We start from the raw sequence: 21551 nt of genomic DNA on the forward strand, positions 1-21551 counted from the left end.
TGTGAGGAAGAGTCAGACTAGCACTTATGTACCCATGTAATCGATTACACAGTAGCTGTAATCACTTACCAGTGGAAAAATAGAAATTTGTACTAAAAGTTCAACGCTTGGTAGAGGCGTTACTCAATGTGTGCTTGGTCCTAAATTGGTGAGATTTTTTGAAGGATGTTGAGTTAAAAGGTTGATTTTCATGACCAAGGACCTGTTGCTTTGGTATAGACATGGTTGGTTAGTATTTCATACAAGTGTTGCTGTGAGGAAGAGTCAGATTGGCACTTATGTGCCTGTGTAATCGATTACAGAGTGGTTGTAATCGCTTACCAGTGGAAAAACAGAAATTTGTACTAAAAGTTTAACGCTGCTTCCATGCTTTGGTAGAGGCGCTCCCTAGTCTGTGCTTGGTCCTAAGTTGGTGAGATTTATTGAATGATGTTGAGTTAAAAGGTTGTTTTTCATGACCAAGGACCTGTTGCTTTAGTATAGACATGGTTGGTTAGTATTTCATACAAGTGTTGCTGTGAAGAAGAGTCAGATTGGCACTTATGTGCCCATGTAGTCGATTATAGAGTGTCTGCAATCGCTTACCAGTGGAAAAACAGAAATTTGTACTAAAAGTTCAACGTTGCTCCCATGCTTTGGTAGAGGCGTTCCCTAGTCTGTGCTTGGTCCTAAGTTGGTGAGATTTTTTGAAGGATGTTGAGTTAAAAGGTTGATTTTCATGACCAACGACCTATTGCTTTAGTATAGACATGGTTGGTTAGTATTTCATACAAGTGTTGCTGGGAGGAAGAGTCAGATTGGCACTTATGTGCCCTTGTAATCGATTACAGAGTGGCTGTAATCGCTTACCAGTGCAAAAACAGAAATTTGTACTAAAAGTTCAACGCTGCTCCCATGCTTTGGTAGAGGCGCTACCCAGTGTGTGCTTGGTCCTACGTTGGTGACATTTTTTGATGGATGTTTAGTTACAAGGTTGATTTTCATGACCAAGGACCTGTTGCTTTAGTATAGACATGGTTGGTTAGTATTTCATACAAGTGTTGTTGTGAGGAATAGTCAGATTGACACTTATGTGCCTATGTAATCGATTACAGAGTGGCTGTAATCGCTTACCAGTGGAAAAACAAAAATCTGTACTAAAAGTTCAACGCTGCTCCCATGCTTTGGTAGAGGCGTTCCCTAGTCTATGCTTGGTCCAAAGTTGATGAGATTTGTTGAAGGATGTTGGGTTAAAAGGTTGATTTTCATGACCAAGGACCTATTACTTTAGTATAGACATGGTTGGTTATTATATGATACAAGTGTTGCTGTGAGGAAGAGTCAGATTGGCACTTATGTACCCTTGTAATCGATTACAGAGTGGCTGTAATCGCTTACCAGTGAAAAAACAGAAATTTGTACTAAAAGTTCAACGCTGCTCCCATGCTTTGATAGAGGCGCTCCCCAATGTGTGCTTGGTCCTACGTTGGTGAGATTTTTTGAAGGATGTTGAGTTAAAAGGTTGATTTTCATGACCAATAACCCATTGCTTTAGTATAGACATGGTTGATTAGTATTTCATACAAGTGTTGCTGTGAGGAAGAGTCAGATTATCACTTATGTGCCTGTGTAATCGATTACAGAGTGGCTGTAATCGCTTACCAGTGGAAAAACAGAAATTTGTACTAAAAGTTCAACGTTGCTCCCTTGCTTTGGTAGAGGCACTCCCTAGTGTGTGCTTGGTCCTAAGTTGGTGAGATTTTTTGAAGGATGTTGAGTTAAAAGGTTGATTTTCATGACCAAGAACCTATTGCTTTAGTATAGACATGGTTGGTTAGTATTTCATACGAGTGTTGTTGTGAGGAAGAGTAAGATTGACACTTATGTGCCCTTGTAATCGATTACAGAGTGACTGTAATCGCTTACAAGTGCAAAAACATAAATTTGTACTAAAAGTTCAACGCTGCTCCCATGCTTTGGTAGAGGCGCTCCCCAGTGTGTGCTTGGTCCTAAGTTGGTGAGAGTTTTTGAAGGAGATTTAGTTAAAAGGTTGATTTTCATGACCAAGGACCTGTTGCTTTAATATAGACTTGGTAAGTTAGTATTTCATACAAATGTTGTTGTAAGGAAGAGTCAGATTGGCACTTATGTGCCTATGTAATCGATTACAGAGTGGCTGTAATCGCTTACAAGTGGAAAAACAGAAATTTGTACTAAAAGTTCAACGTTGCTCCCATGCTTTGGTAGAAGCACTCCCTAGTCTGTGCTTGGTCCAAAGTTGGTGAGATTTTTTAAAGTTATTAGTTCATGTTTGCTATTTTAGATGGGTGAGTGAGTTTAATGGTCATAATGGTCTTTAGTGCACCAATGAACATGTTAGGTCATTGAATTGTTGAGAAAAAAAATGTCATTTAGGAGCTTTCATTTAAGTTAAATGAGCTCCATAAGCATGTCTTGCCTAAAAATGGACTTTCATCCACAATGGACATGACAAATTTCGGTTATGAAAGACATTGAAATCGAATAAAAATTGTTCATAAACTCAAAATTGATGAATGATCAACAACGATGACCAACAACAATTCAAATGAAAATGACAATAACAAAGGGAATAACCTACATCTTTATTAACATTCAAAATATTTATTACAATACATTTACATTTACATCTGTCTACATTGATATGCTACTTCCAATAATCACTAAATACAAAATTTACTCATGTTTTGGACTATGTCCAATGTACGAGGTTCTATAAGCTTTATTCTTGTAACGCTTTCGTCGTCATTCCTTCATAAGGTTATTTTTGACGTGTTGGTTTTTTTTTCCTTCAAATCCTCTCCAATTGTATTAGCTGGTGCTTTCACAGAGAAGTAACAAATTTCTTTGTTTGATGCACCAAGATCATCAAGGAACTGAAATTTAACAAAAATTACAATTGTATAAAACCATGAAAGAAAATTTTAACAATAAAGGAAAGGGCAAAAACCGAAACGAGATAGGGGAAAACCAAAGGTCATATGACATATACCTTGCTCTCACTGAACAATTCCATTTCGCGCAATACAATCTACATAATCAAACAATAAAGGTGTGAGACCTTGAACAAACAAAAGAGAGCTTTCATTGACAAAAGCAAACACGAGATCTTAAAGAAAGAAAGGACACACTTTCAACAGAAAAATGAGACACTTTCAACAAAAAAAGGTTAAACCTTCAACAAAGAAAGGTCAAACCTTCAACAAAGAAGAAAAAGGACACACCTTGAAATGAGATTGCAGAGAGAACGAAGAAGTGGAGAAAGAACGGAGAGTGGAGAGAAAACCAAAAAAAATGAATTGTAGAGAGAGAATGAACCCTCTTTTTCTCAATGAAAAAGGCAAGGGTATTTTGGGATTCATAAATGTAATCTGATTACACTTAATTTTACTAATCATTTTATATTTTTAATTTTTTAATTTGTATTTATTTGATTACTATATATGCATACAAATTATTTTATTTTTTTATTTTTTTTTTATTTTTAAATTTTTCTATTTATATTTATTTTACTATTGCATGTACATAAAATTTATTTTATCTTTTAATCTATTTATTTTATTTTTAATTAGTTTGTCTACATTATTATTTTTTATTTTATTTTTTATAATTTTTAATTAATTAATTATTTAATAAATTATTATAGCATGGAAGAATTATTTCATACATTGATTAGACGAGTATGAAAATACTCACTAGACGAGTCTGGTCATAGACTAATTAAACAAGTTTAGCAACAAATACTAAATTAATTAATTTATACATTAATAAGACAAGTATAGCAATATACATTACACAAGTATGTTTCTCCATATGTAAATTATACGAGTCTATTGATACAAACAAGTTTGACCATTCACTAGTTAAATAAGTCTTGCAATACAATCAAAGTCTGCAGATACATTGATTGAATGACTATGCTCATACATTAATTAAATGATTTTAGTAGCAACAAACATTCGACGAATATCTTTATATAATGATTAGATAAGTCTAACAATATACATTAGGTAAGTTTCTCGGTACACAAATTAAATGAATTTATTAATACACATTAGACGAGTTTGTCAACTCACTAATTAGACGAGTCTTGCAATACACTTTATTGCACGAGTCTGAATATACATTCATTAGACGAATCTAGTAATACACATTATAGGAGTATGTATGTATACTAGTTAAACAAGTCTAACAATATATATTATGTAAGTTTATCGATGTATTAATTAAACGAGTTTAGCAATACACACCAGACAAGTCTTGCTATACATTGATTAGAATAATATAGCAAAAAAATTACATGAGATTGTTCTTATAATAATTAAATGAGTATAAAAATATTAGACAGTCATTTAATATGTTGATTAGACGAGTGTAACAAAAATTATCAGACTTGATAATGCATTGATTAGATAAGCAAAGCAAAAAACATTAGATGAGATTGTCGATGTATTGATTAAATGAGTTTAGTAATACATATTAGACGAGACACTAATTTATTTATTAGATAACTCTAGTAATATATGATAGACAAATCTTTCGATACATAAATTAGACAAGTCTATTCATTTACTGCTTAGATGAATCTTGCAATATTCATACGTTAATTATATTAGTAGCAAAAAACATTACACAAATCTAACTATACACATTTAAAGAGTCTATCCATATAATTAGATGAGTATAGCAAAAAATTAGATGAATCATTTCATGCATTGATTAAATGAGTCTAAGAATATACATTATTATACAAGTATATCCATACACTAATCAAATGAATCTTTTAACATACATTAGACAAGTTTGTCCACAGAGTGATTACACTAGTATAATAATATATGTTAGACGAGTTTGTTCGAACACATTAAATGAATCTATTAATGCACATTAGATGACTCTATTCATTCTATAATTAGACGAGTCTTGCAATACATTACACAAGTTTTTTCATATACAAATTAAACGAGCCTAATAATACACATTAGAGAAATGTGTTCATATATTTATTAGATGAGTCTAACAATATATATTGAATGAGGTTGTCAATGCATTGATTAAACGAGTCTAGCAATTCACATTACATTAATCTATTTATACACTAATTTATATTTTTAAAGAGTCAATTCTACGTTTTTCTCCATATCCTTTATACTTGTAGAAAGTCTACTTTAGTTTTGTACATGTTTTATCCTTTATATTTTTACAAAGTTTACTTTTTTGTATTTTTATAAATATATTAACTTAAGAATATTTATTATTTTTCTTTTATATATATATATATATATATATATATATATATTGATAACCACACAAACTAACATCCTGTGAGGGATGAAATTAAAACTAGTTTTTTTCTTTTTAAAAAAGGTTTACATTTCAATTCAGATTTTAATGTTTTTTTGTTTTAATAATCAACTAATACATGACGTAAAGGTTTGTGTTATTTATTTCCATTAAATTTTTATATGTATATGATGTATGCATGTATGATTTTTTACACTCGCCTAAACCAAAATACTGGTACTTTGCTTTTTGGACTTTCTTTTCTACAATATATATTATAATTGCATTATTCAATTGCTTTTCTATGAGTTATGAAATACTATGGCAAATAAAAATATAATTGAATTATTTCACTTTAAGTTAGTTTAATTAAAGCCTTTGCTTTTATTGAGTATTTATACTATTTTTATTTGAATCCAAAAGAATTAAAACATCTTAATTTCTTGTTACAACTAAAGGTACTTAGAGAATTTATACGTTGGAAGAGATTAACATTCTAATAGCAATATTAAATTGTGTTTAGGGATTTTACTTTTTAAATAAGTTTATTGTTTATAAAATATTATTTCCAAAATATATCATATTACCATTGTTAAAAGAATTATCTTAAAATTAAAACTGAGTACAATCTGTCAAATATCAAAATATTCATTGTATATTAAATGTCCATCTTATCTTTTTAATCAAATATTATAATTAATTCATTCTAAAATACTAACAATAATTGTACAGCTTAAAAGATTAATATAATTAATATCTAAAATTAAGTTAAATTTCTAATTTTTTTTCTCATTTCTCCAATGGTTTCATTTAGTTAGAAAATAATTAAGTATATACTTTCAACTGATTAAAATTTGACTTAAAGTAAATTTATCTTTTATTTTAAAGTTTTTCTCTTTTATTTTAAAGTTTATCTATCTTTACCATTTTTTGGTTTTAAAATGGATTAAATTTATAGTAAAATACTTTAATTGACAACAACAATGAACATATATTTTTTATTTTTGTAGCTTACACGTTTGTTCATTATACAAAAACCAAATTCCCAGCAATGTACATGTGCTCCCTAGGGCAAGTTGTATTCGTTATTATTCAAAAACCCCATAACACCAACAATATGCATCATCAATGTCACCCAACATATATACATTTTGTCTCTTATTATTTCACATATGTTTGAGGCCTTGAATGTAACAACATTCATCATCCCTATATATATATATATATATATATATATATATAGCTCTTAAAGGAAAAAAAAAGAGTCAATTGTTAGGTCTAATTTTTGTTACAATGATGTTTCAATGCTAAAATAAAACAATTTTTTTTAATAAGATGGTAAGAGAGAAAGATAATTTAAAAGTGTATCTTATTATACATTGAGATAGGTATATACATAATAGTGGAATCTAAATTAAGCATGTAATCATCCATAATATAATTATTAGAGATTTAATAATTTAATTATATGATTTTGATTAACTTAATTATAAGATATTAATTGCTATTTGATTTAGTTTCAAAAGAATATTTTGAATTTTATCATACCTTTGCAATCTAGGTGAAAGGTTTACCAACATTTAGATTGGTCCGAAAATTTTCAAAAAGAACTTCATATATTGGTTAAGGTGTTAGCGATTTGGTGACGGAAAAGGACATGAAGAACTCATGTTTGACCATGTACTACCTTTTCTTGAACAAGGTGAATATTCATCTCAATATGTTTTGTATGTTGATGTTGCACATGATTTCTGGATAGATAAATGGCATTGACACTTGTTGGGATAAACTTAAATTTTAGAGATTTATTATTTTATTAGGTTTTGGTATAGTAATATTTGGTTTGATTTGATAGAGATAAAAGAGGAATGGGTAGTTATGATTTTGTGTTTATTAGGTAGAATATTATTTTATGATAGAATAAGGATATTTTATTTTTAGGTAAGTTATATTTTATTGTCAGTTTTTATTATTTGTAATTGGCCCAAGGCCCAATTTGTACCTATTTAAAGGTTGTCAAAGTTTAATGAAAATAATCCACAATGGATTGAAGAGTAAAATTATTTGTGTAGGTCACGTTATGAGTGTGTATAGTGAGATTTTCCCAACAACACAATCATAGTATACCAAAGTTTGATAGAGAAAAATAAGGCACTAATAGGAGATTGTGGAGTCAACAAGATTTAGTAACAACATTTGCATCACCTTAGTATTCAACCTCTACACTAGAACGAGAAAGAATGTGTTAGCACTTCGAAGACTAGAAGATGAGGTTATCACTAAGAAACACATAGTAACCAAATGTGGAGCTTCTGATGTCAAGACATCCACCCCAATCAACATTAGTATAAAGAAGTTTCTCAAGAGAGGTAACATGTAGGTGTAAACCATGTTGTAAGGTACCTTGAACATAATACAAAATGTGTTTCAATGTTAGCACGATTTCGGTACAAGAAGCATGCATGTGAAGACAAACATGTTGAATAACATATGAAATGTCAAGGTGAGTGAAGATATTGAAGGGATTCAACAAGACTCTGATATATAGTGGAATCCTTAAATGGTGTGTCGAAGCATATACTAAGCTTATATTTGGTATCAACTGAAGTAGTATGTCATTGGTGAAACTGTCATAAGTAGAGATAGGGAAGGAAGGCATGTGGGCAAAATGAAATTGTGTTTCATAAAAATGACATGTCATAATATTATTACCTATTTTTTGGGACAAATCAAAACATTTTTAACCTTTGTGATTAAGGGAATAGCTTAAGAAAACACACAAAGTCGATTGTGGTTGTAGTTTGTTAATAGTAGGAAAAGGGAAACAAAGACAACCAAAGACTCGCAAATGGGTATAGGAGGGATCACGATGATACAAAAGTTGAGTAGAAGATTGATTAGACAAGGCTTTCTGAGGAAGTATATTAATGAGATAAGAGGCCATTTGAAGGGCTTGATGTTAAAACGAAAGAGGAACAAACAAATGACTGAGGAAAGTGCAAATCATGTTGTTAATTGCTCGAATTTTATGTCTTTTTTTTATATTTTGAGAATAAGTATGATGCAAGAGAATCGAAAAAGAAGACCATTATCATCACAAAACCGATGAAACAACTCATTGTCATACTCACGCATGTTATCACATTGAAAATATTTAACTTTTTGTGAAAAATGTGTTTAAATTTGATTAATGAGAGATGTGAGCATTTTGGAGACTTGAGATTTAGTACCTAAAGGAAACATCCACAAGAAATCAGAGTAATCATCCAAAAATAGAAAAACATAATAGGCGATGACTAAAGGAACTTAACACATGTGATGTACAAAGGTCACTATGTAAAATATAAAAAGTAATCAAAATATCATTATTGGATGAAAAAAAAAGGTAATTTAACATATTTTCCAAACACACATGAATCACAAATAGCTTTTGAATTCAAATATACAGAGGCAATGAACTTATTCATACAAAAAGACTACAAAAACAAAAAAATTGAGATGGTCAAGACGACTGTGTCGAACACCAAAAGCTAAACCAATAAAAGTAGTGAAACTAATGATTGAATAGGGGTCACTAACACTATTACATCTCATAAGAGGGTTCCCTAATTAAAATCAACAATTGATAATCCAAAAGTATAAAAGGAAACAAAAACTTTATTATCAAAAGTGATTTATCACACATAAATTAATTTTTGTACAATATGCAGTATGTGCATGACATTGTTAAGGTTTAGATGTTTATGATGATTTGATGTAAGAAGAATTATGTGACTAGAACCCTAAATTGGAATACCTTGATCCTTACTAACAATTAATGTATGGTTTAAATGACTTAAACTATAATAAGACATGAGATTACCTTATGATGTCGTTAAGTAAGACGAGGCTTCATTGTTTATGTACCATGTGTTGTCCAGAGGTGTCAATGACGTGGTGTGCATAGCAGCAACAATGTTGGAGGGTATTAGGAAAGGAGTGGCATTGAGGGCCTGAGGACGCTAACCCAAAATGTTGACTTGCTTCAAATGTATTATGGGTTGAGTCCACTAAGATGTGGGATAAAGACAAGGAGACATGCTTCAAGAAGAGGGTGTCTAATCCCAATGATTCTAAGGAACAGACTAAGGTAGATGTGATGATGGAGAAAAAGCTACAATAAGAGAAGCAAACGAACCAAATGAACCATTTGAGCGGGATCAACTATGCTAATTATGTTGACAAAAGCAACCCTGATTATTTCAATCGTGACCAAACCTAAAATGAATGTTTGAGTGACAATTGGAGCACTGCTGTGAATAGTGATTAGTGTCCCATGGGGCTGAAGTGATGGAAACATCTTTAAGCAACTTGATAAAGCCTCCATGAAAATGAAGAAAGACAAGCGAAAGCCATGAATTGATGAAAGAAGATAAACGTGTAAAGTGGCTTTTAGGATGCTGTTGAAAGAGGTTAGACCAACCTACAAGTAAAAGGGTTGAGAAAAGTCTTTTGCAAAAGGCAACCTAAGTGACCTTAGAAAAAGAGACAATGCAATTTGGCATATGTCTTTAGTGTTTATTTCCAAGTTGATTTTACAAATGGTAGAGCACTCCTTTTATAGATGAAGGAGTGACTCTAGAAAAGAACTAAAGTTCATGAATCTAAAGGGGATACATTGCACTAACAAAGTTTTTTGAAGTTTTTCATGTCTAAGTGCAAGTTGAGAATGTTCCCTTGAATCTTTGGCCAAGTGCATGCATGAGAGTGTTTTCATCCAACCAACCAAGTTTTAGAATGTACCTTAAGACTTAAGCAAGCTAAAAGTGGCGCTCTCCCGTTGTCAAGGTCCATATAATGTTAAGAGCCTAAGAACTAGTCTAATGGATCACATTCTGACAACTCTGACATGTGTTAACACAACTTCTTTTACGGAACTCTAAATGATTTTTTTTCTTTTTTAAAAATTAAACTCAAAGGACTTTCATTTGACTATAAACATATATTTTATTAACCTCCGAACTAGATGCAGTTAAATTTTCAAAATAAATTATTTTTTATTTTAATTTTTAATTTAAAATATTGTCGACGGACCAAAACGAGATGATATGATGTACCCAATAAGGTACTACCAACACAATAGAATACGATACCTACGATACGAATGGTATACGCCAAAAATGAATGTCAACAAAATCCTTCATGTCTTGTGTGAGGTGAGCTGAAGTCCATTCTCTTATCAACTCGCTCTCATGGCTCACTTTCGACTCACTAACTCGCTCTCTTCTCCGCTTCCCGAGAAACTCGTTCCCTTCTCTTCCCAATCCCTAATTCTACACCACCCTTTCTACTTCGCCAAACCTAAACCGCTCATCCGCCTCGCCCGACGAACTGGTCCGCCGCTCGTCCTAGCTGCCGTCGGCCAGGCCGAACCGAACCGCCTTCCTCAAACCAATGCTCCGCAGGTCCTCCCCGAAGAGGAGGTATGCAATTCCAGAATTAACATCAAATTTCGTTCAAATGCAATTTCGTTTCTTTTGGTTGACTTATAACTGTTCACGAGTTCGGATAATTAGGCCAGTAGCGTGGTCAATTTAGGTTATACTATGCGCAATTTCGTCGTCCTTGAAAATATCTTATCTGAGTTCCAAGCCGGTTCGTGGAAACAGTAACGTTTATAATTTTAACCGATGAGGTTAATATTTTAGCGATTTTTGTTTTTGTTGCAATTGGTGTTAGGGTTTTAATTGAAGAAGTAAAATACAATGCCGTGTGCTACAGTACTGGAGGGGAGGTATTCAAAAGATAAGGAACTGGAATTTTTCACTGAATGGAATTCGTTTCATTTGGTTGTGTATGTTTATAAATTCCGTTAATTAGGTCAGTCAAGTGTTGAATTTAGGGATCTACGGTGTGCAATCTCGTTGTCCATTAGTGTGTTGAGTCAACATTTTGAAAAACAAAGTTGAAATTTAAGCGATTTTGTTATGTAGGATTGATTTTAATTATTTTAATTGAGGAAATAAAGTAAAATGCTGTATACTGCAATCGTGTGGTGAGTTTGGATTTTGTGGGCTTGAATAGAGTGTTGTAGGAAGTACGAGTTTTGGTTTTGAAGTTGGTTGAGTTTTAATTCTATGGTCGAGGTTTTCTTAGTATTTTATTATTTAGAACTTTGAAGAACCATTGAGAAATTGTGTTAGGGGATTATGTAAACAATTTGAGTATTCACGTGGACGAAACATGGTCAGTGAAGTAGGTGATTGTGATTTGTGATGAGTTTACAGTAGTTTTCATTTGCCCTTGTAGGAGGATTTGCCCTCAAAATCTCAACAGCAAGGTAGTCAGCTTAGAAATCGGGTTGTTTTTGGACTTGGCATTGGGATTGGTGTGGGTGGTGTGGTTTTGGCTGGTGGATGGGTCTTCGCGACTGCCATTGCCGCTGCTGTCTTCACTGGTGCACGAGAATATTTTGAATTGGTTCGGAGTCGTGGAATAACTGAAGGAATGACTCCACCTCCACGTTATGTATCGCGAGTCTGCTCAGTTATTTGTGCCTTGATGCCATTGTTTGTCATGTAAGATTGGTTAGTGCACCTTAATTTTCCATTAGCGCTTGCATCTGCTAATTTTTAGTATTAGCATTTGGATATTCGTCATGTGCATTTAACAATGAAAAGTTATTGACATTTATTTTACATGTTGAGTACAATTCATTCTCTGGATTTTATCAATATACTTGTCATTTAACTTCTGATTATTTCGTAGCTTATATGCTCGTTGTGGTCTATGTTTTAAACCAAGATAGAAATGAACTAAAAATGGTAGAGGGAAGGGTGATGAAATTTGCATTCTGCATATTTAAAGAAAATAGCAAGCTTTTGGGATCTGAAATCTTTCTCCCTCCTGCTACAAACTAAAAGAATGAATGAATGGGAAACCTGAAATTTGTTAGTGGCTGTACCCTTGAAACCTGTTACCATAAACCTCCTTACCTTAAATAGTTCAACATAGCCCATTTAGGCTTGCTATGCGTTCATGTTTGACTGTGGAGTAACATGGATGAAGTAGCAAGGAATGGTCAAGGAAGTATCTATTTTTCAGCGGCTAATCTAAATTAGTAATCTTTTGCATTTGGGGTGTCTATTTGCCATAGTAGAAGTAAAAAATGATGTCAGTTATATCACCCTTTCTTCTCAATATTGGCTCTTTCTCTCAATTATTTTCTAGTTTTCTGTTCCTTCCACAAACCACATTTCTGGGGACCATAAATCATTTGCTAAAGATTACCTATACCTGTAAGGCAGTGTCTTTTTCCAACTTATCTTGATTGTTTCTCCTACATTACCCTCTATGTCTATTGAATGATATCCAAGGGATATCAACCGACCAACAAAGTATCGTGTTTTATCTTGAAAAAGAAAATTACCCTTAAGGATTTTAGTTCAAGAAGTGTTTTTGTTTATTATTGTTGAGGAAGAAGATGAAGATGGTTTGGTATGTCTTGCTCGGGACATGCGAGACATTTATGTTACCAAATTCTGTCATTTCTAACAGCCCATGTGATGATTTCGATATTTCCTATACATTAAGGGGGGTTATGTACAACTAAATGAAGTTTGTGTACCAAACATAAGTGTAGTATGGACACCTATGTGGAGAGCATCTAAAATGTATTTTGCAAGTCCATAACTTCTGGTATGTAAGGTTGATGGGCCTTGCTTGCTGATTGATTTGTATTTCTGATATATGCAGGTATCGTGGTCATGTTGATGTTTCTGTATCTTCTGCTGCTTTTGTTTTGGCTACAGCATTGCTCTTACAAAGAGGAAGTCCCCGTTTTGCACAGCTAAGTAGTGCGATTTTTGGGTTATTTTATTGCGGATATCTTCCCTCTTTTTGGGTGAAACTTCGATGTGGTTTAGCAGCTCCAGCCTTGAACACAAGTAATTAACTTTTTTAATTCCTCTTTCAGATTTAGTTCTGTGATTGTGGGGCTGGGAGGATGGGATCATTTTTTTTTCTTAAGCAATAAAAGAAATCTGCTGAATTGAAGTTCCCAGTTCTACCTTTCATTCCTGGTTATATCTCTTGGTAGTAGTAGTTGTAGACATCAACCTTGGCTTTACTATATTTTTCACAAAATGGTTATGAATTGGATGCTGCTAAACAATATTCTTATTGTTAATTGTTTTATCTAAATTACTTGCTTCCCTTTTTCAGTAGTCTTTCCATTTTAACTCTGATAGTTTTATGCTACTGTGTTCTTTAATTTATTATTGCATGGAAATTGAGCTTAGACACTTGTTTGGATGTATTGCTGGTTACCATTTGTTGAAGGTCCATTTCACATGAATAATGTAGTTTATCACTGTACTCTTCACTTTTCACCTTTGAAATGTGTGACCATGAGTGCCTGTAATTTATTTGTATATGATTCCATGTTTGAACCTAAATTTCTGGATCCAAATGCACTCTTTGTTCACTGTAGTTGTTTAGTTTAAAATTTAAATACATTGTTTGAAATGTGTCATTGCCCGTGGCTGAAAGGATATTAAACTTCAAATAGTATAATAGTATGAAGTTAAGGAACATGGCAACAAGTCTGATATTTTTCCTCCTTGTATAGATTAAGTACCTGGGTTTCTCTACTTTAGGAATTAGAAACGTATATGGTTATATATCTAGTTGTTCTGCTTTCGTGTGCAATGCTGATGTGAGGTGCATTCAAATTTGACTATCTGCATGCAGTAGCAGCTCTGATTTCAACAATGAATCAAATGCCTGGTTGGCATTATTCAGGGCGCTTATATATAGCATAATTTTGTACTCCCTATTTTCTATATGTCTTGAATTAGTGCATGTCCTTAAGAGATTATTATTTTGCAGGACTAGGAGCAACATGGCCCATACTTCTTGGTGGCCAAGCTCATTGGACAGTTGGTCTTGTGGCAACTTTGATTACCATAAGTAGTGTAATTGCAGCTGATACATTTGCATTCCTTGGTGGCAAGGTATATAAGCGTATTGGTATGCAACTTAGTTTTCTGCTTGTCAACTTGAAGATTGCCAAGTTATCCTGTCATTTTTTCCTGACTCTTGAGATTTTTTCAAAACGAAGTGTTAAATGATATCAGTGGTGTTCAAAAAGCTTGTCTTAATATTAGTATAAAATAGATTGCTTTTAGTGAATGTCCTGGTCTTACACAATCTCTCATATCACAACAACTGGAGCGTGTCAACAGAATGAAGTTACGGATGGATTTTATTTGCTGAAAAACGAAATAATTCGACACACACACACACACACTAAGTCCAAATAATTCGTCTGGGTTACAAGTCCAAATAACTGATTTTCATCAGTGTTCTATGATAGTAATTATTGCCAATTTATTGGTGAGAAATTAATTTATTACATGTCTCCACGTAATCTATATCATATATTTCAATATCTCAAGTTTGACTTCGCCTTTTAGTAGTCTTGTGTAAAATAGTTTGAAGAGTGGCATGCACTCCATTAAGCAGTGTTTTGAAGGATATTCTTTTTATTAAAAAGGTTCAACTCTAAACATGAGATAAGTGAGTAAATCTTCATGGATACAAGTTTGAAGCTTTGAGTTGCGAAACATTAGAGCATCACATTTCTGAGTGACAATAGTAGGTTGGCAATAAACAAAACCCTGACTTGGTGGAGCTAATACTTGCATTTACAAAGTGAAAAAAACAATTTATCTTTTTCCTTGTACGAAAGTGTTTAACGGAGGCTATTGTATTTTTAAGTAAGAAATTGGCGTGTAACTGATTAGGAATCTGTCATGATACAAATTATTAGTTTTCCTTGACTACTTTCAGACAGTTTATTTGTTATTTGTTCAAAAAACTAACCCTCAATTTGGTGTTAGTTATGAAATTTCTTTTTGTACCTTCATGCAGGCATTTGGTAGAACTCCACTCACCAGTATAAGTCCAAAGAAGACATGGGAGGGTACTATTATAGGCTTTTGTGGATGTATAGTTACTTCTGTAGTACTGTCAAAAGTTTTCAGCTGGCCAATTTCTTTATCGAGGTACCCCCTTCCTGTCCATGAAGTTAATGTCAGTGTGTTATTCGATTTGTTCCTCTTGTTGAATTAAAAGTTTGAATATCATAGTTGTTTTGTTCATTACAAGGTTACTTGTCATCTGTTAATCAATAGACTTTATTCTATTCTAAGATGAGCATTCATACATTTACCATGCATCTTTACATCCTGTGGACGATTATTGATTCATGGTAATTTGTGGTTTTTACACGGATTTTTTTAGTGCAATAGCACTTGGTGTTCTGAGTTTCCTTGGATCTGTTTTTGGTGATCTCACTGAATCAATGATTAAACGTGACGCGGGGGTGAAAGACTCTGGCACACTAATACCTGGTCATGGTAATTCCTCTTTGCCTTATTTATTATTATCGTTTGATGCGGGAACTTTTACTGCAGACTGAAGAAATAGTAATATATAAAAAATTCGGTTATTTTGGTTGAAGATGTGATACACATACAATAATATGTTCATTAGTTTGCATCTATCTCTCTTCATAATATTTGTTAATCTAATTTTATCTCTTTTAGCCGTACAAGTTCATTAATAAGTAATTACTGATGATAAAATTGCCACCAAATCGAACACCATTTGTTAGAATCCCACCATGTTTTTTTTCCATGAGAAAGTACTTGAGGTAGTGGATATTGTATTAACTCCAATAATGCACAGGTGGAGTACTAGACAGAGTAGACAGTTATTTGTTCACGGGTGCTCTAGCATACAACTTAATCAATACCTTTTTACCATTGTATGGAGTATGACATGAAACAGTGTAAGTGTTGCTTCAAGTTTGTTTAAATTTCATCTACTTTTAGTTTGAAACAATATGTTTTCAGTAAATATTTAGTGACATAATCTGTATCAAAATTATTAAGATATTTTTGCCTGCTATAAATTTTTGAAACTTAGGTGGTACCTACATGGCTTGTTCACTGACAACGTGGACGAGTTACCAGCAACAAATTGAATTAAAATGCTAGTGCGTATATTTGGACGAGCTTCTTCTTTGGAAAGATAGATTTCTGATGATCATCAGAAAAGGGAGCAGCAGGAATTTGATTGCCATCACAATTGACCATAGTGCATTGCTTCTGCTTGATCGATTTTGCATGAAGTCATGGGCTACAAGGACTCAACAAGGGTAGCATTGGTTATATTTTAACTTGTAAATAGCCACAATTGAATTTGAAAAAAAGGGTTGCAGTCGCTCTAATTATTTTGATGTCTTGCTAACCAATAATTTGAGGATAATGTAGAACAATCATTATTACTCATGTGGTCCCAGTAAAAGTAGATTTATTTCACATCAGTGACCGTCATTAACATTCTCTATTTCACATCAAAATTTTAATATTGCTGGACGAATCAAGGAAACTAAATGGTAAATTGGGGCAACAATGATAATAAAAATAACTATACTGAAATCAGAATGCATTTATTCGTTATATGATTTCTAAGCCTTAGCCATTGATCAGTGATAGAGAGAACCGAATAAAGTTAATTGAAAAGAGAACACTGATAGATATGTTTATTCTCTGTTTCTTCGATTGTCAGAGAAGACCAAATCCAAATCTTTAGCACCCAATTCCATTTTGGTTTGGTTTCTCGTTATCTTACACTTAGCCACTTTCATCAGAAACATAAACTTGTGATGAAAAAAAAAATTAATGATTTAAATGTGTTTATGATTGTTACAGAACACACTGTTTTGATTTTACTTGTAATTTTTGAATTCTTATAGACTTTTAAATTGTTATTTTTAATCCTTATAACATAGATGATTTTTTATTTTATTTTCTATAAATTACTTTTCTTTAGCTTTCATTCTCCTGAAATCAAAATCCACTATTTTAGTTCCTAAAAATCATATTCAGATAAATAAATAAATAATATTTATTTGATGAATTTAGAAAAGACAGTATCTCAAGCTAACATCATACAACAAATGTTCGTAATCTTAAGTAAAAGATGTCTTATAATATTAATAAAGAAAAAATGTCTACAGTGATGATTTGATGATAACATTATTATTATTATTATTATTATTATTATTATTATTTAGAGTATAATAAAAATAAAAGGCAGAATATTATTATTAAGAGGGGGCAGACAGAGGCATTGAATGAGCGAAGCAATAAACGGTGGCTAAGGCCGAAGGATGCGGGCAGCCTCTCATTGCCACACAATTATTCTTTATTTTCAGATCATTTTAATTTAAATCTATTGATAAATAGCTTTTATACATAAAAAATTTCACAAAAATATAAAATATATATACCTAAAATTTCAAAAGATGAGTCATTGTAATGTTACAAGTCCTTGTTAAAACACATCTCACTTTCATGCTTTACCCTACTTATTTATTTCTGAACTCATATTAATGACTCACCTACAAATATTGATTCAAATCCTTCATAATGTTATTCCCTTAAAAATAATTTAGCCAATAATATAAATATTAGTCATTTATATATATATATATATATATATATATATATATATATATATATATTTTAAATATTAGGCTAGAGCCGTCAAAATAGATCACAATCTGCGGGCCAATCTGGTCCACCACGGATTTGGATTTGGATCAGGTTTGGTTGAAAAAAGAAGGTTTTATCCTGCACCTCTAAGTGCTTCATCCTACACCTCCAAAGTTTTAAAAAATGACTAAACTACCCCTAATTAAGAAGATTTTAATATTATTTAGAAAAAATAAAAATAGTCAAAGATGTCAGTACACAAATATTATTAGGACGCATATATTTGTCCATTTGTCTCTCACATTTGATTCTCGATTCTACTTCTCTTTTTGTTAGTGTCTTTATTCTCCCTCTCCATTTGAATAAATTTTATTTATTTTAAACTTAATAATTTTAACTATTTTAAATTTTGTTTTAATAATTTAAATTTTTTAATTATTTTAAATTTTTTGTTATAGTTTTTTTAAATATTCTGTATTATAAATTTAAATTTTGTTTTAATTTTTTAAATATTCTGTTATTATAATTTTAAATTTTGTTTTATTNTTTTAAATATTATGTTATTATAATTTTAAATTTTTTGTTTTAATTTTTTTAAACGTTCTCATATAATTATTTAAAAAATTTGGTTTTAATTTTTTTAAATTATACTTGTTTCATTTTTATTTTAATAAATTGTTATATTTGGATTAATTATTTATTTATATTGAGATTTAAATTAACTTTATTTTTTTATTTCACTTAGTTTGTATATATTTAATAATTATTTTTAATTTCTTTAATTTTATAGAATGTATAGTTTGTTATTTGTAATTATATATTAAGAAATTAGTTAAATTGATTAAATTTATTTTTTTTAATTTTTTTTAAAGAAAATTATATTTAGAAGATTTTTCGTTACTTTTTGTTTTCCCAAATATTAGATTTTTATGATTAGTTTATATATATATATATATATATATATATATATATATATATATATATATATATATATATATATTTTGGAGGTGCAGGATGAAATCCTTAGAAGTATGTGACATCCGGACACTGACGAGGGCGGAGAGTGATTGTCAGTGCAAGAAGCATGGTGCAGGGGGCACGGACAAGGAGCGGATCTAGAAACTGTATAGGTATGAGACTATACGGTTGAAGGATAGCTTAAAGGAATTGATTTCGCTACTCATATCAACCAATGCATTTGCTTTTCGGTAGCCTAACTCATAAGAACTCCATGGTTAAGCGTGCTTAGCCTAGAGTAATTATGGGATGGGTGACCTTCCAGGAATGAAAAATTGTATTTTAACTCGGCTCATTTAAATCTGACTCATGCGGGTTGAACGTGGTGGCCGGATTGCCCACCAACCCATCCACCTAATTTTATTTTATTAAAATTTAATTTTAATTTTATGAAAATATATTTTTTTTTGCTTGAAAAAATTATTTAAGTTTTCTATTTTCAAAATTATTAAACACTCGTGTCGGCAGTGAAACTTGGGATTAAAATTTGTTTAGATTTGAATTATAGAAAATTTGTAATTTTTTTATTTTAAAAAAATTGTAATTAAGTGAGGTAGTGGACCAGGTCTGAATTTTTCTGACTTGTTAATAAATGAGCCGGATTGAACTAATTCACTAAGTGACCAACCGGTGGTGGCCGGGTCGGACCAGATTACCCGTTTTGACAACTCTAAGTTAAGCAAACTTAGTCCTAATCTCACACATACATATTATTATTTTTATTCTATTATTATTATTATTATTATTATTATTATTATTATCAATCCAAAAACATTAAAAAAATGATAAAAATATTAAACATAACTATATTGTTGCGGATGGTTTACAATTATTGCTTCAACATTCAAATAATTAATTAAAGTTGTTTATCTTTTCTCAAATAGTGTTGAAATGTTGAATTATTCATTTATTAGATAATTATATTTTAATTGTTAAGCAATTCAAGTCAAATATTGACTTTTACACACACTTAATCCGAAACCTAAAAACATTAAATCGGTGATAAACCTTTTCGATTTGTTTTCTGACGATGACATTTAGACTTGTGTATTATTCTCACTGTTCACTTTCTTCATTTCTTTGTAATATACAACATCGAATTCATATTTACATTCTAAAGTTAATAATAAAAGAGATTAAGAAAGTAAAACTCACAAAATCATTTAAAAAAACAATTAAAAAATGTCTCATAACTAATAAAAATATTCTTGAGAAAACATATGAATTTAATACTATTAACATATATAAAAGTAGTAGAGGGAGTATGAGAAAATGTAATGATGATGTTTTCCAGAAAAAAAATAAAAATAAAATAATAATGTTAAATGAATATAAAATATTTAATAAAAAGATAATGATGTTTAATAATTTAAAGGAAATGAAAGGAGAAAAAGTTGAAAAAATTAAGTATTATTTAAAATGTTCCAGCAAACAAAAGCATAGATTTGAGATGCTACTTTTTTCTTTGAGTAGATGTTTTAATTATAAATATTTGAAATATTTGTTGAAGAAATAATTTGAGTGGTTGATAAAGTGTTGTTTAAAGGGCCATCCAACAACTCTTGAGGCACTTTTTCTTTTAGGTTGAAAACCAAAGCAATCAAAGAGCATATAATAAAAAAAATAAAAAATATAATGTTACCTAAAAACTAAAAGTCAAACCTAAAGAAAGAAAGAAATTGTAATTTACACATGATTGATTATTCGAATGTGTCAAAAGTGGGTTAAACAACTTAAACCGGATTAAAATTTATAATTATTATTTAATAATTTTGTTTGGTGTGCATATAATCAGTGTGACATATCTTACTTAATATACATAAAAGATTACATGTAGTTTGTAGTAATTATTTGAATGTTATTTAGAATTATCACATAAATTTATTTTTTATTATTATTATTATTATCATTATACCAATTCATTATATTATGGCAACTTTGTTTTATCATGATAAAAAAATTAATTTCAAATTTATTTCCAATTTTCATATTAAAACTATAAAATTAAAAATATGAGAATTATTTTTAAAATAAATTAATCAAGCCGTTCTTTTCTTTTCTTTTTCTCACTCCTCGCTTCTCACGCGATGCAATTGTTGGGTCACATGTCTTGGGTTGGACCCACTCCTGTTCATCACACACTTTTTGTAAGAGATATTAGGTTTTTATAATAATAAATATATTATAAATATACGAAAACAAAATGCTAAAAAAATCATTTTTTATTTATATTTGTATTTTTGAGAAGTATTTAAATTATTATTTTTAGTTATTTGATACTTTTTGTTTTCACATTAGACAAATCTTTTCACATATAAATTAGATGAGTGTATTAATACACATTAGACAAACACATTCATTCATTGACTAAACGAGTCTTGCAATACATACTATACGAGTATGTTCATACATTAATTAGATAAGTATAAAAAAAAAGTTAGACGAGTTTAGCCATATACATTTGACGAGTTTGTCTGTATACTGATTAAATGAGTATAACAAAAATTATTAAATGAGTCATTTCATACATTGGTTAGATGACTCTAAGAATGCACATTATACAAGAATGTTCATACACTAATTAAACAAGTCTTACAACATATATTAAACAAGTTTGTTCCTACACTAATTAGATGAGTTTAGCAATACATGTTAAAAAGTCTATTCACACATATTAGACGAATCTAT

At 30.9% G+C, this 21551-nt stretch overlaps 1 protein-coding gene across 1 annotated transcript; it reads left to right on the plus strand.

Annotated features, from left to right (window-relative positions):
• Window positions 1–10431: 10431 nt before the first annotated feature.
• Window positions 10432–16672, plus strand: LOC106752424 (phosphatidate cytidylyltransferase 4, chloroplastic). Its single transcript, XM_014634107.2, has 8 exons — window positions 10432–10763; window positions 11590–11858; window positions 13036–13226; window positions 14170–14294; window positions 15214–15347; window positions 15586–15701; window positions 16033–16135; window positions 16273–16672. The coding sequence occupies exons 1-7, from the start codon at window positions 10533–10535 to the stop codon at window positions 16122–16124; spliced, it is 1158 nt and encodes a 385-aa protein (XP_014489593.1). The 5' UTR covers window positions 10432–10532; the 3' UTR covers window positions 16125–16135; window positions 16273–16672.
• Window positions 16673–21551: the final 4879 nt, after the last annotated feature.

Source organism: Vigna radiata, unplaced genomic scaffold (assembly GCF_000741045.1).
Source record: "Vigna radiata var. radiata cultivar VC1973A unplaced genomic scaffold, Vradiata_ver6 scaffold_158, whole genome shotgun sequence".
NCBI classification, from domain to species: domain Eukaryota; kingdom Viridiplantae; phylum Streptophyta; class Magnoliopsida; order Fabales; family Fabaceae; genus Vigna; species Vigna radiata.

Coding starts and splice junctions, on each gene's coding strand:
- LOC106752424 (XM_014634107.2), top strand. CDS start 10,533: ATGGCTCACTTTCGACTCACTAACTCGCTCTCTTCTCCGCTTCCCGAG. Junction 15,348..15,585: donor TGGCCAATTTCTTTATCGAG/GTACCCCCTTCC, acceptor GGATTTTTTTAG/TGCAATAGCACTTGGTGTTC. Junction 15,702..16,032: donor CACACTAATACCTGGTCATG/GTAATTCCTCTT, acceptor AATAATGCACAG/GTGGAGTACTAGACAGAGTA.